Source organism: Hylobates moloch, unplaced genomic scaffold (assembly GCF_009828535.3).
Source record: "Hylobates moloch isolate HMO894 unplaced genomic scaffold, HMol_V3 SCAFFOLD_3, whole genome shotgun sequence".
NCBI classification, from domain to species: domain Eukaryota; kingdom Metazoa; phylum Chordata; class Mammalia; order Primates; family Hylobatidae; genus Hylobates; species Hylobates moloch.
This window is the reverse complement of record NW_026652278.1, coordinates 141284004-141311513: the sequence shown is the minus strand read 5'-3', so window position 1 is coordinate 141311513 and position 27510 is coordinate 141284004. Positions and strand designations below refer to the sequence as shown.

General features: G+C 41.3%; 1 protein-coding gene across 6 annotated transcripts in view; it reads right to left on the bottom strand.

The window, feature by feature from the left end:
- The window catches only part of DCLK2 (doublecortin like kinase 2), a 182405-nt gene that overhangs the window by 10745 nt on the left and 144150 nt on the right, over positions 1 to 27510 (bottom strand). For 4 of the 6 annotated variants that reach the window (XM_032148125.2, XM_032148133.2, XM_032148141.2 and 1 more), the window contains 8 exons: positions 25786 to 25843; positions 18206 to 18325; positions 17834 to 17980; positions 10807 to 10940; positions 10211 to 10288; positions 3161 to 3257; positions 2475 to 2555; positions 1191 to 1307 (listed from right to left, as the gene is read on the bottom strand). In XM_032148125.2, coding sequence (XP_032004016.1) covers positions 1191 to 1307; positions 2475 to 2555; positions 3161 to 3257; positions 10211 to 10288; positions 10807 to 10940; positions 17834 to 17980; positions 18206 to 18325; positions 25786 to 25843 — 832 coding nt within the window. The remainder of the gene's footprint in view (positions 1 to 1190; positions 1308 to 2474; positions 2556 to 3160; positions 3258 to 10210; positions 10289 to 10806; positions 10941 to 17833; positions 17981 to 18205; positions 18326 to 25785; positions 25844 to 27510) is intronic. The other 2 variants (XM_032148145.2, XM_032148155.2) reach the window with 2 other exon arrangements.

The following is a 27510-nucleotide window of genomic DNA, read 5'->3' as shown; positions in this document are numbered from 1 at the left end:
GTGGGGATGTGGGTTATGAGTGTGGCTTCCTTATAGCTTCTATCTAGACCCCCTGTCTTCCTAGGTAAGGCTCCCAGACAACCATGTACCATGAGAATATGCCACTGTTTCCCTTCTAGTTGGGTAGGAAACAAGGAGGACCTTCCAGAGGGTGAGAGGCCTGTCCCAAGTACAAGTGACGGAGCTGTGGAGGTGGCCCATCCTTAGCTGTCAGGACTCAGTGTGGTCACGGGGGGCCCAGATGTGAAACGCAGACGCCCATCACCTCAGCAGGTCTGATTCGAAAGCCGCTCCAGCCAACTCCAGCTCTGGGAAAGGCCGCTCCGCCCCTGTTCCCTGCTCCTGGGAGTGCGTGGGGAGAACCGAGGTCCCTGCCTGGGTGGCTGGTTGGCTTCTACCTGCTCATGGTGAGCTAGCCTTCCGGCCCAGGGTTGCATTGGCTCAGGCCTGGACAGCTGCTGTGGGTGTGCTGCCCTCACCTCTGGTTCAATGCTTTTTCCTTTTGATTCATTTACTCTCATGTCACTTTTCATTTTAACTTGTTGTGTTTATGTATTTAGGAAAGTTGCCTTAAGAAACATTTTGGAAGAAGAAAAGGCTAAAAAAATAAGGCCATCATTGTCACTGACATCTCATAAAATGTTACCAACCCTGAAAAACGAATATATATTTTTTTCCTTGGTTCTGTACTTTTAAAAGCCCCAAACTGTATTTTATAAAACAGTGATTTTTTAAAACTGAAATTTGTTTAGCTTTGGCTGTTTCTTATCCCAAATCTCAAAAAATAATTCACATCTCTAATAATCTATTTCTGAGGCCTTGGAGTAGGCAGGGAGTTAATTCCTAACACAACAAATCCCGCCAGGGCTTGGGAGTCTCTCCAGATGAGAAGGCAGAGACAAGAGTGGAAGCAGCTGCCCAGAGAGCCTGGCCAGGAGCTCCTTGACGCCTGGACCCCTCACACCAGCCCTGCTGTTCCCTGCACAAGCCCCTCCACACAGTGCCCGAAGCCTGGGAGTTGCCAGACGAGTGCCCTCCACATGCCAAGCCAATCTTCATATGAAAATCTTCATATGAAATAGGACCACGGAAGGCACCAACTTCCAAGTGAGGGCAGCTCCCGGCTACCTAATTCAAAAACTTCAAGGCCAGCTCTGCAGTCAGGCCAGACGCTGCCGCCTTCCACTCACCATGATGACGGAGACCCCGGTGGTAGTGCTGTTCTGTTTGGGGAGCGCATTATTAAAGTGCTGTTTTAGTTTACCTGTCACCTCAGCTTGCATGTTATTCTCCTGGGAGGCATCATCCTACAGGAAAGAAAAGAATCAAATACAATGCTTTTTCCATCCTCCCCTTTGAGTTGTCTTTTCCTTAAGAGTCCCCCTCCCCACCTGAACCACCCTCCTGACCTCTTCCTAAATGGGCCCCTCTTAGCCACAGAATTAGGAAAGCAATGATCTTTCAAAAATAACTATTGTTATTCAGTAGTCCCATACCCTGAGAAAGACCTCACACCATTCCCTCTGCCCCTCAGGACTAGAGGAGGCCCAGGAGAGGGCACAGGTCTCCCGGGACACAAAGCAGGACACACTTTAGGCTACTGAGACCCTCACCCAAGGCACACGATTTAGTATGATCCCACCCATGGAAGCATCAAAGGTAATTGTTTTTCACTTTAATCAAGAATTCATTTAGTTGTTAGTCTTTATTGCTTATAATAAAAAAAAAAATGTATCTTAGCTACTTGATCCAAGAACCACGTCATTTAGCCCAAGAGAGCAGCAAGCAGGGTCCAGAGAAACTGCACCCGGATGGCGGGTGGGTGGGGCAGTGGAGGTACACAGGGAGCTTCCCAACCCGAGTCAACAAAGCCCTGGGCTAATTAAACTAACTTCACTCTCCTGGAGCCTCCCAGAAATGAGGGAAATGGAAGAAATGTAATTTCCACAGTCCTCATTTATTGGATCATGTTTCCCTCCTAGAGACCACCTGAGCCTCTGGGAGAGAACTCTAGTCAATATCATGTGTCTCTACCCAGCTCTGAAGCCACCCTGTCTCAGCCTCCCCATCAACAGCAGGAGGTCTCCTGAGAGCACGTGCCCTGAAGGCGCAAAGATCAGAGTCTGAAACAGGCTCCTCTCCAGGGCAAACCCTGGAAACTCTCAAACCCCGGAACCGCAGAAGATGAGAGCTAAAAGCCTCCTGAAAGAGCACTGTGGCCAACTCCATTTTGCAGGGCCCAGAAAGGGACAGTGACTTGCCCAGGTGACTCGCGGAGCAGGGTCTAAGACTGGCACCCTAGTGCCAACTGCTTTCTTGGGGAGCCATCTTCATGCTACTTGCTCAATGGGACAGATAGACATCTACCATGGAGCTTGGATGCATAACTTTTGCAGATGCAAACATCACAGTGAGGAACTGTGCTGTTGGCCAGAGCACAGTGATGCCCATTCCCTGGGAATGTGGGTACTTACTGACACCCAGGGGTGACTCAGGATTTGTCCCGCGGTACACCGAGCTTCAACATTTACCTGAAGCATTTGACTGATTAATTCCTACAAATAAACAAACAAGTAAGACCACAGAGGAGGAGAAAGGAGGTAATTCCAGCATAAATACAGAAATCTGAGTTTGTGGCAAGCACGTCAGAGAAGAGCCAGCACAGCTGCTAACTGATTCACACTAAAACGTAATTATACCTACTCTCCTAATGCCTTATAAGCAGAGCAACAGAAAAGACAGTCTCTCGTGAGTCCATGTGAAACTAAGATGTTCTCCCCTAAGAATGCCGGTCATTGTTATTATTCCACAGTCTAAAACTGCAGAATTTTTCCTTTTGGCAATTCAGTGTGTTTCATGAGTCCATCCCTGTATCCTGATGGGTGCCCAATACATATTTCTTGAGTAAATGAAATAATGGATGTTGAGAGCTTAGAGGAGCACAAGAGGATGGAGGGAAACCAGAAAGATGACCAGTGCAGCTTTAAGAATTTGGCCAAGAACTTCAGAGACCATACCATGGGATGAACTTAAAAGAACAACCACACATTAAAAGCCAAGGAACTTTCTGGAATGCAATACCAAGCATGGCTACAGCCCTGTGCAATGGGTGAGGACCCCACAACGTAATACGACCCACAGAAACAGGCCTGGAGGGTACCTTGGCAGAGTCCGTGATGTTATCCCAGTAGGGGGCCGGAAACTCCAGCTTCCCAGCCAAGATCTGGTCGAAGAGATCTTCCTGGAGATTGTTCTCACTAAGCCAGTGACAAAGAAATGGAAGAAAAGTCAGTCACCGTAGAATTTTTCAACAAAATGTCCACGGGAAGAGTGGGGAAAGGAGTCCAGTCTCTGGCTTTGAGTTGGGCATTCCACATCTCAATTATGTATCTCAATTCCATTTGTAATGACAACTTCTCCTTTTAGACAATGAGCCAAAGAATATTTCCATAGGCCAAGGAATTAAAGAGACAGAGACAATGACTCAAACATTTGCTTAATGAGTGCAGAGTTTCAGTTTGGGAAGGTGGAAAAGTTCTGGAAAGGGACGGCGGTGATTCTTGCACACAGTGTGAACGTATTTAGTGGTACTGGAAAGGGGCGGCAGTGATTCTTGCACACAGTGTGAACGTATTTAGTGGTACTGAACTGTAGGCTTAAAAACGGTGAGAATGATTGATTTTGTTATGTATATTTACCACACACACACTCAAGAAAATATTTGAATCCACAAATAATGGAAATCCTCATTTCGGAGGGAAAAAAATCAGCATCTGCCCTCAAGCTGTCACGGCAACAAGAAAGGAAAGGCAGAAAATCTAAGTCCGATCTCCTTTCCCTTCTTCTTTCCAATTTAATAGCCAAAGATCAGTGTAACTGCCAACATATGAAAAAGTCATAAGGAGTTCAGGATCTGGATAAACATTCATGAAATAATTAGTTCACCGTTGGAAACTGACTGTCATTTAAGCTCAGTCTGAGAGGAAGGGCCAACCCAAGATACCAAGCAGAACGGCATAGGCTGGGGCAAACTCGTATCAGCAGCTCACAGGGGCTCCCTCCCACCTGCGCCCGACTGACCCACCCTCGGAGGTGCACTTACACAGTTAGTGCCTGATGAATACAGGCTGACCTGACTTCTCATGAATGATGTCATGCAAATGTGGAAACACCACTGGGGAAGACGTCCCCAACCTCCCATATAACTTCACCTCCAGAGCCCCCTCACTTGGTGGGTGCATCGATGGCTACAGTGAGGAACAGCATCACTAGTTTTCCAGGCCATTACAAGGCCCCATGAGAAAGCTCAGAATGGGCTACTGGAGTCAACTTCAAAATCCAGGAGTGCAAGTTAAGTATTACCCGGCAAGTGTGCAAACCATTCTTGAAATTTCTTCACCCAGCCTTCAGGGTTTTGCTACCAACCCCCTCAAAGGGGAACGAGGGCAAGCATGGTGTCCTGAGAAACAGATCATTCAGGACAGTGTCTAGCAATAAATTCTAGGGCTGTTGTGATGACATGGCTCCCTCATTCCTCTCCTATTAAAAAGAGTAGAGTTGGCTGGGTGTGATGGCTCATGCCTGTAATCCCAACACTCTGGGAGGCCGAGGTGGGTGGATTACCTGAGGTCAGGAGTTTGAGACCAGCCTGACCAATGTGGTGAAACCCTGTCTCTACTAAAAATACAAAAAAATCAGCCAGGCATGGTGGTGCACACCTGTAATCCCAGCTACTCAGGAGGCTGGGGCAGGAGAATCCCTTGAACCTGGGAGGTGGAGGTTGCAGTAAGCCGAGATCACACCACTGCATTCCAGCCTGGGCAACAGAGCAAGACTCTGTCTCAAAAAAAAAAAGAGTAGAGTTTGTGAGCTTTGTAAATATTCACGACATTTAAGAGCAAGCCCAGGTCTTTGCTATTGTAAATAGTGCCGCAATAAACATACGTGTGCATGTGTCTTTATAGAAGCATGATTTATAATCCTTTGGGTATATACCCAGTAATGGGATGGCTGGGTCAAATGGTATTTCTAGTTCTGGATCCTTGAGGAATCGCCACACTGTCTTCCACAATGGTTGAACTAGTTTACAGTCCCACCAACAGTGTAAAAGTGTTCCTATTTCAAATGTCCATCAATGATAGACTGCATTAAGAAAATGTGGCACATATACACCATGGAATACTATGCAGCCATAAAAAAGGATGAGTTCATGTCCTTTGTAGGGACATGGATGAAGCTGGAAACCATCATTCTCAGCAAACTATCACAAGGACAAAAAACCAAACAACCCATGTTCTCACTCATAGGTGGGAATTGAACAATGAGAACACATGGACACAGGAAGGGGAACATCACACACCGGGGCCTGTCATGGGGTGGGGAGAGGGGGAGGGATAGCATTAGGAGATATACCTAATGTAAATGATGAGTTAATGGGTGCAGCACACCAACATGATGCATGTATACATATGTAACAAACCTGCACGTTGGGCACATGTACCCTAGAACCTAAATAAAAAATAAAAATAAAAAAAGCAAGCCCAGCTGAATGGACACCCACTGGTCCATGGAGTTTGGTGAAGAGGCACACTGAGGAGCGAAAGTCAGGACAGATAACTGGGCCAGGATTCCCACTACTGTCCCAAAGAGTGATTTCCTATGAATGCACACACGTTTCTTAGTGTCAAAATGTTTTCTTTCCTTTTCACTGTTATTTCCTTGCTGAGTGAATTCAGCTTGCTGCTCCTTCAAAGTGAGTACAGAATACATCTAAGATTATTAGATTTAGTGGAAAACTTAAGAAAACCAGAGGGCTTCAACACATGATGCTAGAAAAAGATATTAAAAATGAGCTATTTCCACAATCATTCTTTTCAGTCACCCTTATCTATTATTCCACTCACCTCTCCCTTATTTTTTCTGGAATCTCAAATATCTTTTATTTTGTTAATCTATATAGCTTTTATTTTGTTAATAAATAGCTAAAAAGCTGGAAGTGTGTGCACAGCAGTCATTTATAGCAGCTGGTTCTTGGCAAAATACCCTGAGTCAACAAACAAAACCATAGGGTGTCTCAGCAATGAGAATGGGACCCTGAAGTATCCACTGTTAGTTGCAAGAGCTTTGACAGTTGGGGCCTGCCCCACACTAGAAAAACAGAAAGCTAATTTATCTTTCTTAGCAGTCATGTAAGAAAAGCTGCTCTGATTAAATCCACACTGGATTTGGTATCACACTGATACTCCACAATCTGGCTGAGATCCTTCATGGCATTTTTAAATTCTAAAACAATATAGCCTTTGGACCAAGGTGCTGTAAGTCTAAAAATGTCCGTTAAGAAAAACTTGAAAAATAACAAAAGAGTTTGTGCACACGCTCTCTTTTCAATGACAAAGCATTATAATTCAGAAAAGGTAAACCTGAAAATGTTGTAAGCTATTTCCCAAATGATGTTCAAACATTCCACTTACAGCACTTTGTGTGTGTTTTAAGAGAAACAAAAATTTCAGTATAGTCATACAAATAATACTTTTTGTCAGTGACCCTAAGAGCAGACTTGCTTAGACAACAACTAAAATTTTGGGTGCCTCTGAAAAACCAATCTACTTCTCGGTAATGATCAATCTGATATTGAAAAAGACTAGAAGGAAATGGCCCAGGCACAGTGGCTCACACCTATAATCTCAACACTTTGAGAGGCTGGAGTGGGAGGACTGCCTGAAGCTAGGAGTTCAAGACCAGCCCGGACAACACTACAAGACCCCATCTCAACGAAAAACTTCAACAACTAGTGCAATATAGTGGTGCACACATGTGGTCTCAGCTACTCAGGAGGCTGAGGGAGGAGGACTGCTTGAGCCAGGAGTTGGAGACTGCAGTGAGCTGTGATTGCACCACTACACTCCAGCCTGGTCAACAGAGACCCTGTCTCTTAAAAAATAAATTAAAAAGATTAAAAAATAAAATTTACAGACTGGGCAACAAAGTGAGACCCTATGTCTCCAAAAAAAAAAAAAAAAAAAAAAGCTGGGCATGGTGGTGTGTGCTTGTAGTCCCAGCTACTTGGGAGGCTGACGTGGGAGGATTCCTTGGGCCTGGAGTGGGCTGTGATCACACCAGCCTGGGTGACAGAGCAAGATCCTGCCTATAAAAAAAAAAAAAAAAAAAAGACTAGAAAGAGAACACATGTCAAACTACAACTAAAACCTGAAAAGCCTGAAGAAGAAAGAATGAAAGATGCTACAGTCAGAGAAGCTAAAACTGTAAATTCCAAATAACAATTTTAGTTTAAATGCTTTGGGTTAAAGTTGTCTTTTGTATAAAACAAAGAGACTATTTTGAAATATGTGAAGGACTTTAAAGTACCAATGTAGACAATCTATTTTATACCAAACTTATTTACCATAATTTAAAGTACCATGTCTGTAATTAATGACATACATTTCTGTATTATAGTAGGTTATAAAATCTACCCAGAATGTCGCTGTATGCCATGAAGACACTTCGGTAACATGTGTTTAACATTACAGATTCTCTTTCATACAATATGATATAAAAGAGGGAAAGCGCTGTCTTAATTTTTAAAAGCTACCTGGAGGTCTATGACCTGCTTCTGAAGGCAGCATATTAGGGCAGCAGCTTTCAGAATGTAGCTTTATTGCTTTTGATTAGCCAAACTTATCTCTAGACCCCACGAAAAAGCTGCTCCCCGTTCAGTATCAATCCATGATAAATGCATCCTCTTCAATTTGAGTCTCACTTTTGTTAAAAAGTAAAAAGCAGTGAAAGAAAAAACTCTCAGGCTGCATCGGCAACTGCAAACACTAGAGGGAGTTGTGAGCACACAGTCCTCTCAAACTCATCCCCCAAGACCCTTTCCCAGCTGATCCCAGCTTGGGTTAGCCAGGGAAGGGAACTCTGCTGTAACTGGCCCAGGATCACCTGTCATCAAGATGCATTCCCCTTCTCCACTTGACCAACTCCCAAAACATGACATCACTGAGACCAGCCAAGGCCCGGTGTGACTTTAAAAATGGCCACAAATTATTCCCTTCCCACTATATACTTAGCTCATTTTCTCCTACATTTACTCTCGGGTTATCTGTTTGACTTGATTTGCTTAACGGCACATCAAGTGTGAGGTGAGCAGAGGCTGAGGAAGTGCTCAGGGAGTAGAACTTGCCCTGTCTCTGGCTGCTTTGGGGAATCTTACATCCACTCTTTTGGAAGCCCAGGACAGCCCCTGCATGATGAAAGCACAGGGCCAAGTCATCTCTCTTGTCCCAGTGGACACTGAGCAACCTACCAGGGGTGCAAGTGGGGCCATCCTAGGGCATCAAGCCCCCACTGAGCCAGCCAGCTCAGAAGATTCACTCAACTGATCCATGCAATTGTTTCACACTCCTAACTTCAGGGGTAGTTTGTTACTCAGCAAAAGCTAACTGAAATGTACAGTAATTCCACAGTCTGTGTAACCCACCTAGTCAATGACTTTGGTGGAAGGCCACGATGTCGACGGCCAGATGGAAGTATCTTTCCACCTATAAAAACTCCACTAATACCACAAAGGTCTCACTCAAATGCTACATCTTTCATGAATGCTACATCCTTGTGATTTCCAGCCCTGAACTAAGCACTCCCTCATGCTCTGCTTATTCTCTTTGATCAATAGTCTTGTGAGGTGTGTCTTTATCTATAGCATAAGGCTTTCAAAAGTAGAGACTAACATCTGTCAGTCTTATGTTTACTGCAATGCCAATTAGAAAACTATTCAACGCAATGGGAAAACTGAGAATTTTAAAAAGATAATCCTTTCAACTTTTCTGTATGTTTGAAAGTTTTCATAATAAAATGTTGGAGGGAAAAGAAGATAAAACCATTTTTCACTTACTGATCCAGTACAACACTATAAACACCAAGCCATAGGCTAAATGTTCATGTCTCCCCAAAATTCACATGCTGAAACCTAATGCCCAATGTGATGGTAGTAGGAGATGGGACCTTTGGGCAGCCATGCTATTGTTAGGGGTGGAGCTCTCATGAATAAGATTAGGGCCCTTACAAAAGACCCCAGAGATTCCCTTGCCCTTTCCACTGCATGTGGCTAGAGTGAGGAGATGGCTCTCTATGAACCAGGAAGTGAGCCCTCAACAGTCACCAAATCTGTAGTACCTTGATCTTGGAATTCTCAACCTCCAGAACTGGAAGGATGAATTTTCTGGTGTTTATAAGCCACATTGTATATGATATTTTGTTATGGCTAGTCAAATAAACTAAGGGAAACCACGACCTCAGGTTTTGTTCACCACTTTATTCCTAGCACTTAAAATCATGCCTGGCACACAGTAGCTACTCATTAGAGAGTTAAAAAATGAACAAAGGAAGAGATTAAAGTGAAAAGAAGTCAAGAAAACTCAGAAGAAAACAGAACATGCATGGTTAGATGAACTTCTGCTTCAGAGTAATTCATTTGCTCCAGAGGGGGAGATGAAACTCATCAAGAGCTGTGGCTGAAGCCCCTCACTCATTCCCTGCACAAAGATTGCCAGGCCAATGAGTGTGCTCCCGTGCCCTGCTCAAACACCCTGACCATTGTCAGTGGCCATCTCTGCTCCCACCATGTGAAGCAAATGGTTACCAAGACTCAGTCAGTCTGTGTATTCCCAGGGCTATTTATACCACAAGTGTTTGTAATTCTATTCTTAATTAAATGTCATGTGAATCAATAAAATGAATTTTAAGAAGAAAGAGATCCTGTTTCTATGAGAACAAACTTGAATGCTTTGGAAAGAGGATATAAAAACTGCTGTCTAATTGAGTGAGAGAGACCACTATGAAGAACTGGAAGATGACATACCTGGAAGGATTCGGACTGCTTCACAAGGCTCTTTAAATCTTGCTGTGCTTTGAAAAGATGGAGAAACTGGACACAGTAGACACTGTATTATGGGTTTATTTTTATGAAAAAATGAACACTGGAAACTCAGAGGACCAACCAAACACAAAGCAAAGGCCTTCACCTCACACCCAAAGTATGCTAATGAGTATACACATTAATAGGCTGTAAATTAAAAAGTGAAAGGTGTTTATGTAATTTTTAACTGGCATTTTTAGTGACCAAACAGTTCTGACTTCCAGGAGCAACGTGTCTGCTTCTGGACCCAAGTGAGAGCATTTGCAATTCAAATACGTCGCCCAAAAGGCCGCCTACCTTCGGAATGGTGGGAATCCACAGAGAAGTATGTATGTGATCACGCCAGCTGCCCAAATGTCCACCTTCAGACCATAGCTAGGAAAACAAAGTGGGTGAGGGGGAGAGAAATGATGACTCGCAAGAACCTTCCATGGTACTGGAGTATTGCCTTTATTTGTTAGGAAAATGATTATTTTAGTGTAAATTATTCATTTCATTTCACATAGAGATGAATGAATCACGCTTTAGAAAAAACATCTGTTTCTGCCAACCTAACCACAGTCTTGGTGACTACTGCCATATTCTCAAGAGTGACCTTGGGACACAAGTCCAGGCCAGGGATCTGGCCAGGTAAGCATAAAGTCTGCTTCCTGAAGTCAAAATCATGGTGCAGGCAACTCTCACTTCTTTCCACTCTCCACCTTCACAGGAGGCACTGTATACACAAGCAGCAATAGCAACAAAACAGACCTTTCTCACCAACTGTAAACACAAGCAGCAATAGCAACAAAACAGACCTTTCTCACCAACTGTATATATAAGCAGCAATAGCAACAAAAACAGACCTTTCTCACCAAAGTTAAAGTACTAACCAGGGCCACCAGAAGTCTTACCCAGTTTCCGCAATGATTTCTGGAGCCACATAAGTGGGTGTGCCACAGACTGTGTATAAAGGGCCTTCTACCACAGTCGCAAGCCCAAAGTCTCCCAGTTTCAAAGACTTGGTTCCATCGGGATATTCACACACCTGAAACAGAAATCAGCCAACAATCAGATGATGTTTCTTTTCCTTAGCAATTGTGAGAGGGCTCTTGGAATTAGGCAGAAAGGACACAAATACATTTACTATTAAACTCTAATGAAATCTCTCCTTGTGATTCTTTTTTTGAAGACAGGGTCTCGCTTTGTTGCCCAGGCTGGAGTGTGGTGGCGTGACCACAGCTCACTGCAGCCTCAACCTCTGGGCTGAAGTAATCCTTCCCCCACCGAACCCCCACCAAGTAGCTGGAACTATAGGTACATGCTACCACACTAGGCTAATTTCTTTATTTTTTGTAGAGACAGGGTCTCCTTATATTGCCCAAGCTGGTCTTTAACTCCTAGGATCGTGAGATCCGCCCACCTCAGCCTCCCAAAGTGCTGGGAATACAGGCGTGAGCTACCGTGCCCGACCCCTCCTTGTGATTCTAACACCATGATTTATCTTTGTTGCTTTAAAGTGCTAATTTTTTTCTCTTCAGAGATTTTGCACAATTGTGTGAAATTTGGAAAAAATATTTTCCACTTTTGCAGAAAGTTCCTTACCTAGGAGTACAATGAACACACGTGCTTGCTTACACAGTAGTTAGAGTGTAGGCGGCTCTGTACCTGATGGACATGAGAGAGGCCTCTAATCCTGGAGGTAGAAACTGACCTTTATTTAGCATTTACTCTGTGTGATCTACTTGAGAGCCCAAGAAATGGTGTATTAAGTGTTCACCAAAGCACTCGGTGACCTCCACGGGACTAGCATGTTTAGTTCAGAAAATAAAATTGAGGGCAGCAATGGGGTCCTTGTTGTCTGGACAGTCAATGATGAAATACAAATATGATATAGGGGAAAACCTTAGAAGTTTAGAAAGAAAATGACCTTTGGGATCAGGCAGCCTGAACTTCCATAACAAGTCCACACATCTGGTTGTGTGACCTCTGAAAGTCACATAACCTCTCTGAGCACATTTTTTCATCTATGAAGTGAGATAATGCCAGTACCTCCCTTGTGAAGTTGGTGTGAAGGTGAAATGAGACAAAGCTCAGAACAGGGCTCAATAAATGCTCCTTCCTTGTGGGTAATGATAAAGGAGAAAAAATAAAAAGTAAAAAAATAAAACATGTTCTTTCCATTTCCTGGAAGGACTGGCTGATAGATAATTATCACATTGGAAAAGGTTTAAAAATGCTGGTGGAGACGTGACTGTTTATGCTTAAAGAAGCTTTCTAGAAAGCATTTCAGCAATATATAGCAAATTTTTTATATCAATTATAACCTTTGACCCAATAAGTCTACTTCTCAAAATCTACTCTAGGGGAATAGAGATGGGACCCAAATGTTATATATAAGGATGCTAATCTCAGAATTTATCTATGACTTTTAAAAACTAAGGGCAACATAAATGGGTAATAGGGCAATAACTATGATACATTACCATAATAAAATATTACATACTTTCTAATAAGCACTTTTCCAATATATTAATCATATGGGAAATAGTCACTATTACGCAGAGTCAAAGAATGCAAAATTACACATAAAATACTCAAAAATGTTAAGTTTATCTCTAAGCAGTAGCATGAAGGATTAATTTTCTTTATACTTTTCAGTGGTTGCTAAAATGTTTACAATGAACATGTGTTGGCTTCATAATAATTTCATATATAAGCAAAACTATGGGATAAATATAACTTTAGAAAGTTATGTTCTAAGTGGATAGCTTTGGAAGCAAACTAGTCCATATGACAGCATAATTCAAGTTTCACCATGCAATCCTGAACCTGAGTGTATAGTCTATTTGTCTCTTGAATGTCCATTTTGAAAACATGGAATTTCAGAGAATAAATTGCTGCAGAGACCTAGTCTATACTCATTGTAATGCCTGTTTCTATTTTTCTATTTTAAACATATTTAGTTTGCTTTGTCTCATATTTTACTGAACCAGATATTTATCTCAACCACTATTATAGAAGGAGAAAAATTTAGAAAATGATGTTTTTTCAAGATAAGCATGTTAGCAACATCATCCATTAGTCTGCTACTTAATGAGGGGGAGTGATTTAAATAGCCATCAGTAAAAAGCATGGAGAACCGCAGGGCTCCCCCAGGCCAGTAATTCCCCAAGTTTTACAGGCATTTTAAAGAGGACAGCACTGAAATACCTACCTTACCTGTGATGTCCTTATCCATTTAATAAGAACATGTTTCACCTTTAGAATCTGAATAACGTTTTCCAGTCTTATATACTGAATACACATCCCTAACACATATCTTTATGACTTTAAAGTTCCACAGGAGTAATGATGAGGATTTTGAGTCCCTCATAGGTATTTACAACTCTGAGTCAGCCCACAAGTCAGCAGAAACATTTTGAAAGATATGAATGATTCAGCCTAAAGTAACGGATTCCAGATTCTTAGTCACGTCACAGTCTTAGGAAAACTTTCCACCCATTATGTTTAATGTAAACATTAGCAGGAACAATCTGATATAATTATAGTTAGAATTTATAATGCTTTTACCAAAACCCAGACTTTGGAAAGAAATTTCCTAAGTAATTACAGCGATAAGAATGTTATAAGCACAATTTCCTAACTGTCTGCATCATGAGAGTTAAAAAAAAGTTTTATTAATGTTACTATTACTTTGTTTTAACAACTTAAAAATATACTCATTAGGTACAATTTTTGAAAAATAGTGTTTATTTTAAAGACTCCATTTAGTGATGCCTAGGGTATTCAGAGGTTGCTGTCAGATACTCAGAAGCCCCTGAAGTCCTGTTTCTCACATCCTCTATAAAGAATTCAGAGTCAGATGCAGGAGCATAAATAGAAAGGGACTGAACAGTCTGTAACTGCTGGATTATGTCTGTGCAAGTGATATTCCTTGACTAAACATCAAAAAGGAAGTGTCATTAGGGGCAGACAAGCCTGAAATCATATTTTATCTGATTCATCTCTCCCCAGTGCTGGACACAGAAGCAAATATGTCTAATATGAATACATTTCAAATCTTAGTGGGAGACTGTCTTCAAAGCAGGAAGAAATTATACATATATCTCTCTCTAGATAGATACAGAGACACACACATCATTGCTTTAAAAACAGTTGCCTTTAATAAAGAGGTGACTAGATGAATAGGGACTCCAAAGGCTTTCTGGCAGAGTTCAGGTCTCCCCAGAAACTGACATTCTCAAAGACTTTGGAGATTTCAAAATTCCTTCGAAGATTATCTCACTGGACTTCTAGAGCCACCCCACTGGGCAATTAGGAAGAGAACTGTTACCTCCATTTTACAAATGAGGAGACTGAGGCGCACAGCACTCAGGTTACTAGTCATACGGCCAGGCAGGGGCTCCAGCCAGGATCATTATTCGTTCCACAGAACCATTCTGCAAGATTCTGTATCTGAAAAATAACTGGATAGGCCTGCCAGAACCCTGACTATAGCCTGCACTTACTTACAGATTTTGAGTGAATTTAAACAATCACAACTGTGAGAACTCCAGCCCTGCAGTGTTCAAACGCCCCACCACAAGCTGTGAGATGCTTCTGTCAAAAGTTGCTCTCAGAATGCAAAAATAAAAAATGCGAGGAATGCAGATCCCACATACAAAATGAACACTGCATGTTCTCTAAATAAAATGTCAACTTAATGATTTAGAAGGACTTCAAATATGAGAAACCAACCCTCTTCTCTTCTCTCCCCTATCCCCAGAACTCCTGGACAACCTGAATTTATCACTGGTCTCTCATTGTTAACTCTGACACGGCACCACCAGGCTGTAACTCACAGCATTAACGGCCACCCCTGTGCTCCCTGACACAGCTACCCATACATCTCCACTGGCAGGGTTTTAAATTATGATGCTGCTTACCGGAGAGAGGGATGCAAATCAGATGTCTGAATGCTCTGGTGTTTAAAAACTGAATTAGTTCTTAGAGCAAGAAGAGGCCGACAGTCACTCTGGGTATTTACTTTTAGTATCTCAATGGCACCCTCTCCTCCCAGGCCAATACCAACCTGCTGACTAGTCTAGAAACTGCCAAGTGATCTAGTTAGGTTCTCAATCGCAAACACATTTTACTGAGATATATGAGGTTAAGGTTGTTTCTGAAGGCTCAGCAGAGCCTTTCTACATCACACATTCGCCTCTTCCAGAGGTCAGTTTTATCCTCTTCTTCCTTCTCCTCCCTTTCTGGGTTAACACAAGAGGGCTGCTTGTAGGTTTGGAAAGGGGTGGACGCTCACCTAGGACAGGTGAGACTCAATGAGGAGTGTGACTCTGATTTCCTGATTGCATTCTGAGACTTCTGATGTTGGAGACATCAATCCCTATTACATTACTTACTCTTTTAAATTTTTTAAATTTTAGCCAATTCTCCTGAAGAAGTGAAAAACATTATCCACCCTTGATGTGTGACAAGAAAAAAGGAGGCGGTGTCAGATTCTTTACATATATTAAGAAACTCTGAGTGGAAAAGAGAAGAAACAGGAGGTGAGAGTGAGATCTGTGAGCTGGGAATGGACTCTCCTGGTTTATAGGGAAGCTCACAAGCACCTCAGTCACCTTCTTTGCTGGGCCTTAAATCAGGGCTGCTGGACAGACTGGCTCCAGGGGTTTCTTGGGAACCTGTGGCTCCCATATTTTCAGAGAATGCAGTAACTGGAGCCAGTGGGGCAAGGCAGGTTGTGGAGGGCAGGAAACAGTCAAGGGGGTATCCTTATGAATGCCCCGGTGTTTTTGTCTGGGCACACCTGGAGAAAGCCCTGTGCCTTTGTTTGCCAAGCCCGGGCCAAACTCAGTTCGATGGTGGAGGAGCCTGGCATGCTGCAAGGTCCCAATGGGCGAGAAGCCTGTTTTGAGGAGAGAACGCCATATCCTTACTTTCCTCCTGAGGCTCGGTTTACAACTCTGTCTCCATTCCTTGTTAGAGTTCGTAAAACCAAGTCCACAATCCGCCCCCCCCCCTTTTTTTTTTTTTTTTTAACACAGAGCAGGGATATTTCTTTTCCTAATAAGAACATATAGAAATGAAATATAATTCCCTCAAGGCAGAAAACAGTGAGATAAAATTTCACATACTTTTAAATGGATACTCAGAAATCATCAAACGATATTACCAAAAAGAAAAGACGGGTACTCTGGATTAGATTAGCCAAAAAATAAAAAGTCCCCAGGATGGCTTCAGACGCTGCGCATCAATGCATATTCCTTTCAACAGTTATTTGTCTGGTGCTCACAGCAGGCTGTAGAGGCTCATGCTCTAGCACCAGTTGCTAGCTGAGTGAGTGTCAGTGGTCAGTGAGCAACACTCTGCTGTCCATTATGTGTTTACGTGGCACCATCCAAGCCACTGGAGATATAAAGATAATTAGACACAAACCTTGCCTCCATGGTACTCATAATCCCAAAGAGGCAGACAAGTATATGATAAAGATCACAACACCATAGCAAGTGCAGCAGAAACCCGAGGTGGCTGTGACTGAACTTTGTCTAGAAAGTCTAGGGTGAGTCTTCTGCTCAATGTATTACAAGATGAATGGTTTACCACACTGCTGGAAGAGAGGACGTTGCAAATGAAGACCAGTATGGACAGAAGCAATGGAGGTGTAAGGCTGTTGGTAAGTCAAGTCTTAACTAAAAACTGCGGATGGAGGAATCTGTGTTTGGATTAACATGATGTAGAAGACTCAGATAAGCTTGCCTCCTAAGCAGGAATGAGGATGAGAGCCCTGAAAGGTGGAAATAAAGAAGCCAACTATGTCACGTGTGTTTGTGGGGGGCTGGGAGGAGTGTAAATGTCAAATCCTCCAACCAGTTTCTCTAAAATTCTTCTATAACGTGGTCATGAGGATTGGTTCCCAATTAGCAAGCTGTGTCTAGTTATCAAGAGTCACCATGAAGGTGAGTTCAATATGGCTTGAAGCTTAGGCCATGTTGGGTTGGATGGATAAGAGTTATTAACAGGACAGGAAGCTGAAAAGGCAAATTGAGATCAGACTATGAAGAACTCTGGGTACCATAGTAGAATAAGACTTTTTATTCTGTAGAATAATAGGATAAAAGAGACTTCTAAGGAAAAAAAAGGCATCTCTTGGTCTCAGTTTCCATGCCTGTAAAGCTGAGATGAATGGACTAGACTATTTCCAAAATTATTCCCTGCAAATAAATGAACCCCCACGTTCCACTCCTGTCTCCTATGAGCCTCTAATTCTGTCTCATATTCTTCACAATTTTCTGCCCTATAAAGTAATTTTCCTGCTCACCTTTAAGTCAGTACCATCAACTAAAATATAAATGAAAATGTATTTTCTTATATCTGGTGACATGTTTTGGCTCTGTGTCCCCACCCAAATCTCATGTTGAACTGTAATTCCCAATGTTGGGGAAGGCACCTCATGGGAGGTGACTTGATAATGGAAGCGATTTCCCCCATGTTGTTCCTGTGACAGTGAGTTCTCATGACATATGATGGTTTAAAAATGTGTGGCACTTCCTTCCTCGCTCTTTCTCTCCTGCCACCATGTGAAGAAGGTGCTTGCTTCCCCTTCACCTTCCGCCATGATTGTAAGTCTCCTGAGGCCTTCCTGTTAAGCCTGTGGAACTGTGAGTCAATCAAACCTCTTTTCTTCATAAATTACCCAGTCTCAGGTAGTTCTTTATAGCAGAGTGAGAACGAAATGATACATCTGGTAAATAACAAATGCAGAAAAATTCAAGAACTCCTTTAGTATTTGATGGTCATTGACATGAGTCTTGCTAGTTTTCTAAATTTAAAGTCTCATAATGTAGGACTGGTATAGACTATAAAATGCCATTATTTGCATGTGCTCCTTTTAAAGGAAGAGAGGCATTCATTGGAACAGAAAAATCAGGGATGACATACCAAGAGATTCTCTGGTTTGATGTCTCTGTGCACGATGCTGAGGCCATGGAGATACCTGAGGGCATTAGCTAAGTTGTACACCATGGCGCTGCCATCTCTCTCAGTGTACTTGGTCGATGAAGTAATTGCATCAAAGAGATCTCCACCCTAAAGGATACATAAAAGAACGTATCAAAGCATCAACAGTGCAATCCTATGAAGGTAAGAAAGATGGCTCATTGGCATAAAGCAGAGAATGACACAAGCGCCACTAAAATCAGCGATTATAAATAATGAAAGTTACGAAGTAGCAATACACTTTTCTGATTAGGTCCTTCAAGGATACTGTAAATTGTGGGACTAGGCACCAAGAAAATCTCTCTATCCTCTTACTTTGACCAATTCCATCACTAGAAAGAGCTCAGTTGCTGTTTCCATCTCCTCGACCAGCATAATAATATTGGGATGTTTCACTCGGCGCAGTATTGACACTTCATTCTCAATCAGGTGTTCCTGTCAAATGAACGGTATAGAGAGGAGATCAGAAATCGCAGAACCCTCTGCTCTCTAAGGCCTGGAGGACAGCAAAACAAACACAGCCTGTGGATCTGATGCCAAAGAAAGCATTGCTCTTGGCACAAAGACAACTAAACCCGACCTAATTGTCCCCGTAGGGACAGTGTGAACATACTGTTGACATTACCAAAAAGATACAGACTCCTAAACATCCCCAAAAGGCTCCATGGTGCTTTTGTGGTGTATTAAGCATACTGTCTTCTCGCTCTTCATTATTTCTAACACCTTAAGAGGTTGTGATGCTATGAAAACTTCAGCACACAGCTCTGTGCTTTGTAATTCAGCCAGAACCACTTTTTGATTTCAGTATACACTCACAAATAAAGACTAGGCATATAAGAAAACTTGGCATGCTTATGGCATATAACTTCTGGCATTAAGCATTTTTAGTTTTTAAACTGTTACTAACATGAATTTGAATTTCATGCTGAAATTTATGAAAAAAAGAACTTTCTTCTTCTATGACTGGATATTAAATCATTCACCAGATGGATGTTCCTTAACATCTTGTATTTCAGAAATCTGAAAACATACAGTACCACGGGGACCACTATTCTCATTTTAGCTCTAATCACTTCTCCTCTGAAAACACCACCTGATTATCAATCCTGGTGAGTAATGCAGTTGGGATCAGCACTGTAGCAAAATGTTTACTTACAGAATTAACGAATTATTCTTAATACATCAACCCATGAATCATGAACAATGATTGCTGTGTTTTAAATGAGACATTAAGACCTCTCAACGTGTACATGTATCTTTACACATGGATGCATGAAGCTAAGGGCCACCTCATCCTTTTGGACAATAGCTGGAAATAGAAATTATAACAAACGAATAAATAACATGCGGAGAAAAATCTGTTTCAAGCTCCTGCACATGGTAGGTTTTGTTTCTTGAGCACTGAATGCACTGTGCTTGTCCAAGCAGTCACTCAATAAATGTTAGCGAGTGACAGTGCAAATTTGCTCAACAGAAGTATGGGAAAGAAAGAAACCAATATTTACTAGGAATCATTCACTGTTTGTTAGTAGCTGTGTAAGGTACTTGTGTAATGTTTGAACACTTTATCCTTGGAAACAGTCACTGGAGGTTGAATATAAACTAGGTTTCTGACATCCAAGCCCATCTTTCTTATACACATATTATCACCTTCCAAAGGGGAAGAATTCAGTAAATGCCAAGCTGGAATTCTTCAAAATAAAAATTATAGCTGTAAGCTGAAAATATTTAATTCCTTGAAAAGATAAGAGCATGCAGTAGCACCACACTGATTTGGGGATTAAGAATCACACCAGGGTTTGTGCAAGGAGGAGAATCTATGCTTCTTTTAATGAACAGGGTTAGGAAGTCTTTGACTGGCTCAGGACTCAACAAACGCTTCAAAATCTGAAGAATGGTGTTTCTTAGACCCCAGTAAACCACAGCTGGGAAGCCAAGAACAGGTTCTCCTACCTGTCTCCAAGCCCATCTGTCTAAGTTACAGAGCAGCAGACAGAGCCCCGTTTCCTCCCTTGGAAAGCAGCTGTACAGCCAGCCCCTCGTGGTTGCAAAGACAAAGAAAAGACTTGGCAAACCCTCTCCATTGATTCATATATTTTGAAGCTTGTGGATCATCTGCACCAAGCATATCCTCAATCACACTAAAAGACAGGGTTAGATACACTTTTGTGAACATGTATAAACAAGCACATGAATTTATTTCACTCCATGTGAAGCAAAGACAACAGTTGCTACTGTCATTAAATAGGTTTTTTATTTTAAAGCTAAATGAATCTATCACTTCAATTCTCCTCCCTGCTCCTCATTTTATCCGAAGTTAGAAGAGTCTATATATTCGCCTCTCCTTGGGGGCTGTGTTTGTGTTGCTAATTTAGTGATATCTGTAAGATAATCCCCTCACCAGTACCCCAAGAACCTCTCTCAAATTGAAGAAAATAAGATATCTACCACATAAGGAGACTACAACTCCCAAAAGTTATTATCTTTTTCAATAAAAGGCACAACAGAAGGTCTTCTGGGATACATTGTGGAACTTCTCCTAAGGGCCACCAGCAGTGTTACCCTTCAAATACTGCAGCAACATTTCCTCCACCATCACTTATTAGCCTACTGAATTCTACTTGACAATGGCTAGTATTCTAAGCACAGAGTGAATGTTTTTGTTAAAACATGGGAGCTGTTAGCCTTTCTCAACCTCTTGCTGTCCCTGTAAAATTGTCTATAAAGGAACAATCCACTTTTGAAACTAACCATCATCAGAAGCAAAATAAAAGTACTGCATAAAAATCGTTAACAAACGTTATCTATTTCTTGTGCAACCTATATGTAGTCTGTTTCTAATATGTAAAAAATGCTCTCTAGACTAAACTTTCCAGGAGAATATTTCTAAATATAATATGAATATCACTTTTGTCTTGAGCCATACTGAACTTACATTATTCAATTATCTACCATTATATATGTTAAGTGATTCATGATTCTAACTCCAAATAATTTACATATGAATCGTTTCATGGCAGTGTTCCACAGTTCTGTGTGAGAGTAAATGACAAAACTGCTAACTTGGCAAAGGACACTGCCTTATCTTTGGACATGGTGATTTTTAACGTACAAAGAGAGAGGGATGGGGGGGTATAATAGAGACAAAACAACTCTCTCAAACCAGACTAATCATCTTGTCTCAACCCATCCCAGCCCACAAAGCAGTCCTTTCCTCTGTGTTCTCCATCTTATCGAACAAACCTGGCTGTCCCAAGCAGAAACAGGAATTGCACCGATTCCTCCTTTCCTCCTTCTCCTTGTGGGTGGATAATATACCCACAATCACCAATGTCTGCCCATTTACCTCCTTGGTGGCCTCTGAATCCATCCATTCATCCATTCAGTTCTCTCTGTTCCTCTTGCCAATCCCTTACCTAGACTTCTAGGCATCTGCACAAGTAGTTTTCTTTTTTTGAGAAGAGGCTCATTCTGTCACCCAAGCTGGAATGCAGTGGTGTGATCCCAGTTCACTGCAACCTCAACCTCCCAGGCTCAAGCAATCCTCCTGCCTCAGCCTCCTGAGTAGCTGGGACCACAGGTGTGCACCCAGTTAATTATTTTTTTTGTAGAAATGGGGTCTCACTATGTTGCCAGGGCTGGTCTCGAACTCCTGGGCTCAAGGAATCCTCCCACCTCAGCCTCGCAAAGTGCTGGGATTATAGGCATGAGCCACCATTCCAGCCCAGCCATAGTTTTATCTGGAACTTTATTTACTTCTTGGCAAACTCCTATATACTTCTCAGAACCAGATTAGACCTTCCCTCTTCTAAGTCACCTCCCCTGCTCACTCACAGCTGGGTCAGGTAGTCCTCTCACCTGCTCTCACAGCCCCAAATCACAGCTCTCATCCCACCATCTTTTAACTGTTTGTGTGCTGGTCACTAACCCTCTAGAACTGAGAGCTTGTGGAGGTTTTGGTTACCTCACTCTCCAGCAACTAGCACAGTTACTAATGAACAGTAGGTACCAAAGTGTTCATGTGAAGGAGTAGACACATCACGCACTGCGCTACCCACAATGGCTTCACAGCTGCCGTCTGTGTTGCTCAGAGCACACTGCTGAGGAGAAAGTGGTGAGAGAGAGAAAATGTACAAATCACCACATGTGATTTCTGTGATAAATATACACAACAGACTGAATAATGGATACCCAAAGACATCAATCCTAATCCCTGCAACTTGGAAATATTACCTTACTTGGGAAAAGAGTTCTGTAGATGTCATGAAGGGTTCTGCAGTGGAGAGATAACCCTGGATTGTGGCGGGGAGAGGGTTAAATGCCACCACAAATGTTCCTAGAGAAGCACAGGGAAGTTTCACACAGACAGAGGAGAAGGCAACGTGAAGATGGAGGCAGAGACTGGTGGGATGTGACCACAACCCAAGAATACTGCTGGTCACTGGATGCTCGGAGGCAAGGAACAGATTCTCCCCAAAACCCCCAAAGGATGCATGGATTTTGGACTCTCAGCCTCCTGAACTGTAAGAGAGTAATTTTTGGTTGTTTTAAGCCACCAAGTTTGTGGTTATTTATCCCCACAGCCTGAGGAAACGAATACTTCCAAATATACTTCTGGATTTATGTCCTGCCTGGGCCCATGTAGATGATGAATGCAAAACTGTATACAGTAGGAAGACAAAGAAGGACCACTTCTAAGCACCAGAACAGAAAGCTCAGGGCTTTGTACACTGTGGGAATTCAATAGATATTTATTTAGCATGAAAGAGAATATTAGAACTGGAAGAATTCTTAAATTTATAAATACCATAGCATTCTCAAAAGCCTCTATAAATCTGGCCCCAACGCAGCTCTTGTAATAATCTCCTACTTAGAAGGGCCCAACGTGCTTTCTGTCCTCTGGGCCTTTGCTCAGACTGTTCTGACCACCTGGTAGGCCGCTCTTTGACTGCTGCCTCCTAAAACCCTCCCTACCCACTGTTCCTGCTCCAGCCCAAATGCTTCTTCCTCTGTAGCATCTTCGCTGGTCACCTACTTCTCTCCCACGTGCTTCCCCTGAACTCCAACATTCTTTGCAGAACTGGTATTAATTTATACATCACCCTATTCTTAGCACAGTGTCTTGCAGACAGAATACACACCAAAATTTAGGTGAATACATGAATCTTAACAATGCCTGTGTATATTAAGGATGAACAAACAGAAGGCAAGAGAGTAAGAATGTTCCCCAAGTATCGTATCACCTGAAGAAATGAATGAATTGAACTTAGAGAGGGAACACAGTAGATCAGCCAACGTGCAGGCTGTGTAACCAAACAGCCCAAAATTCCAGTCACAGCTCTGTCTCTGTGTGACTTTTTGGAAGCTATTTAATCTGAGTCTGTTTCCTTATCTGTAAAACTGGCGCATCTGTTTTGCAAGTCATTAAAGGTAATGTGCAAAGTTCCTATATATCCAAGCCTGGATAAATAATACATTTTAACAAATAGTAGATATTATTTTCAGCATTATTAATTTTCTGTATATAGCAGAGGTGGCCAACACTCCAAAGCAGTGACTGAATACCACTCCCTCAAATTAACAAAAATTCTCTATATAATTTTTTTCTAAAAATAAAATCTAATGGGAAAAATAAACTTATTTGTAACTAATCAAGTTTTAAAATTATAATTTTGTATAGTCTTAATGTGGAAATAGTTTAGATAAGCAAAATGTAAAAGTGGAAAAATATTCGATCATGCATTACAAAAATAGAATGACATTCAGAGACTAGAAAAAATAAGATTCAAATGTTAGAACTGACTTATCCATTTGCCTCAGCCCTTAGTGTACTAGACTAAATTTTTTGCATACAAAGACTTTTTCCAACCATGGAAACAGCTGTTTAAATTTTAATCACGTAAACCATATCCTTACCATAGCACCTTTTATTTTTACTGTTTTGAAAAAATTTTTAATGTAGTTCTATAGAACCTGGCTTACCAAATTATGATACGTTCTGCTTAAATCACACAACACCACATCGAAAGCAGAACCCTTACACATATGGAGAAAAGGCTATTACAGTGAAAAACATTAGTAATATTGCTAGAAGAATAAGTAAAAGCACATCAAATTATTTAAAGAAAATTAAGGGAAAGAAAACCTTACTTATTCAAAGGAAAAGGGGCATTTCGCACAGTCTATACAGTCTATGCTTCAGTAATTATCACAGTGTGGTAAAAAAAAAAAGTAAATGACAAATTTGCCTCCTGGTTTTTCCATTCTGGAGTTCTGAGAAGATTTTTCTAAAACATTTGAGCAGAATATTTAACATTTCCTGTTAAAAATACACTACTTTGTAGAAGTCCAATGAAGACCAGTTTAGGAGTTCCATAACTATAAAATGACAACTATCAGATCAAATCCTGCTAATTATAAATTCTAAACTCCTCTGGCATATTAATAATGTTAGCAGTTAACATGTGTTGAATTCTTATCATATACTAGCACTTCTCTGTTTTCCATGGCTTAATTCAACCAATTTTCACAATAATCTTATTTTCTAGGTGTTGATAATAACCACATTTTAAAGGAAGAAATAGAGGGGTTAAATAAATTTTCCAAGAAGAGGCAGGGCCAGGAATACACTTTATAGAATCTGGCTCTAGAGCAGCAGTATCCAGCATAAATATACACCATGATCCAAATACGTAACTCTAACCAAGAACCACATTAAAAGGCAAGGTTTTTAAAATTATAACTTAATATATCCAAATATTTTCATTTCAACATGTGATCATATACAAAGATATTAATGAGGTATTTCACATTCTTTTTTTAGTACTAAGTCTTCAAAATCTGGTGTGTATTTTATACTTAGCAGCCCATTTCAATCCAGACTGGCTACATTCAAGTGCTTTGTAGCTGTACGTGACTGGTAGCTCTGGTGTTGAATGATGCAGCTCTACAGCTTGTTCTCTTAATTGATATGTTACCAGAATGGAATCTAAAAAGGTCTTTGTCATCACTGCTATGGAATATTTATTTTTTCAAACACAGTTAAAGTATCAGTAACTGCAGCAGCATTTTATTGGTTGATCTTTTCCCAACCCCAGTTAGAGAGTGGGACAGAAGAAAAGAGTTTATCTTATTGAGGAGATGATTCTTCACAGCATTTCTGCTCATCATGCATCAGCTTCTGTTCCAAACTATCTTTCCAAGGATGTTTGTCCAGGAAACACCCTTGGAACACAGAGATGAGTCTCCCTTTTGGGCAAACGGCAGATTTGTTTCCTGACCAGGATAATGAAAATAATATTCTCCTCTGAGGCAAAGATCGGGCAGGATTGCTAGCACCTCCTCCTAAGACTGAAGGTTTCCTAAGCTCAGAGTTCCCCAGCTATGACATAAACCCACTGTGTGTAAATCATCCAGCTGGGCCCCTCTGCCTCACTGCCATGGGACTTGGGAGTTAAGGGGAACCAATGCAAGCATGAAGCTCACGCTACCTGCTGTGTCACGAGTAACAAATTCTTTTGTCTCTGACTCAGAAATCTTGTGTTCCACTGGCTTATATGAAGCTGGAAGGCTTTGTTAGCTTGCCAGTAAAGTCCCAGGTCCCTCACAGTTCTTGATACACCTTTTGAGTGTTGTTGGGTGTTAAAATAGGTATCTCTCAGAGAAAAGAATCTACATTTTCTAGTTAGGACCAAGATCAAATCAATTTACTGTTTTAAGATTAAAGTTTCTGAAAAACAGCAGGAATAAAACAGCTTAACTGTTTTTCCCACTATTACTGGTCTCTACTCCTGCTATGATAGTCGTGTCAAGTCCCCACTTAAATTCCTTCATCACAATAAACACCTCACCAAGTTACTCTAGTTTCTTTCACAAAGGAGTTATGCATACTATACCTTTCCACAACATTTGGCTTTGTCTATAATCTTTAGGGCAAACTCCTTTCCAGTGGACCTATGGAATAATCAGAGGAAGACCATTTAAAGACATAAATCAGATACCATCCTTCCTGTTTTCTTTCTTTTTCATACTTAAAATTTTTGTTTTATTTTTTTGTAGAGACAAGGTCTCATTATGTTGCCCAGGTTGGTCTTGAACTCCTGGGCTCAACTGATCCTCCCGTCTCAGCCTCCCAAAGTGTTGGGATTACAGGCGTGAGCCACCACACCTGGCTGATTCCTGTTTTATTTACAGCACAGACCCAGGAAGGAAAAACTTGGCTCTTCCTCTGTGCATTAAAGAAAATATCTAGTGGAGTCAGGGGACAAAGGTACCCAAAAAATTAAAAACAAAAACAAAGCCATACTGTATGTTAATTAAATATTCTTTCATAAATATTAACTATAATACTAAGAAACTCATATTTAAAGTATTTCAATTCTGTTACATCAGGGAGAGGCAAGAAAGAGTCTTTCTATATGTAAATCTCAAAATAGTTCTCTTAGGAGACAGAATAAAGTTTTAAAAAACCAAATTAACAGAAAATGCTATTATCAATATATTTTTACATTAGTCCATTAACGACATTAGCCCATAATTCAAAAGTGAAAAGTCCCCTTTCATTATTTCGCAGCCAAAACTTCAGCTAGGATCTGATCTGGTACCATGTTAGTCACACCTTTAAATGCTCTTTCCTGGCACTAGAGAGATCATTCACACGGATATAAGAATCTTGATGTTTTTATTTATTTATTTATTCATTCATTCATTCATTCATTCATTCATTCATTCATTCATTGAGACAGAGTCTCGCTCTGTCAGCCAGGCTGGAGTGCAATGGCGCAACCTCGGCTCACTGCATCCTCCGCCTCCCAGGTTCAAGCAATTCTCCCGCCTCAGCCTCCCGAGTAGCTGGGATTACAGGCACCTGCCACCACCACTGGGCTAATTTTTGTATTTTTAGTAGAGATGGGTTTCACCATGTTGGCCATGCTGGTCTTGAACTCCTGACCTCAGGTGATTCTCCCGCCTCCATCTCCCAAAGTGCTGAGCCACTATGTCCAGCCATTACTTAATTTTTAATCACCTTTAAAATAATTTAATTTTAACATGCCAAAAATGTGTTTGAGTATAGAAAAACCATTCAATAAAGAACACCACAGTACTCGTAGAATACACTTGTTCTCTGAAGCACAGCTGGATTTGCCAGGTGGTCATAGTACACACTGATGAGGCCTGGCTTGGAAGAATCACTCGTCCTTAAATTGTTCTCCCTATAACAAAAACTAAATCCTGACTCAGATTTCTGAATAGTCTTTAAAAGACGTACTTTAGATGCTTACTTTGTTACTTAGGTGGCAGTCTGTGTATAACAGCTGGGTAAAAGGACTCAGAGAACAAGGTATTACCTTGTGTACCAATATAAGGAGCACTAAAGCTTCATTGGAGATGTAACAAAACGGAAAAATTGTAGTTACCAAAACTTTCTGGAAAAATCCCAGAAATGATAAAAAGTATCACTTAGAATGGGAAGGATAGCAGCCTATAAACACCAAGACTCTAATCTCAACCAAGACTCTAATCTGAGTCTTTTCTAGTTTGAATATTGTTTATAAAAAAATCTGGAATAGGCAAAAGTAGGCCGATTGTGATTTTTTTTTTTTTTTGAGACAGAGTCTTGA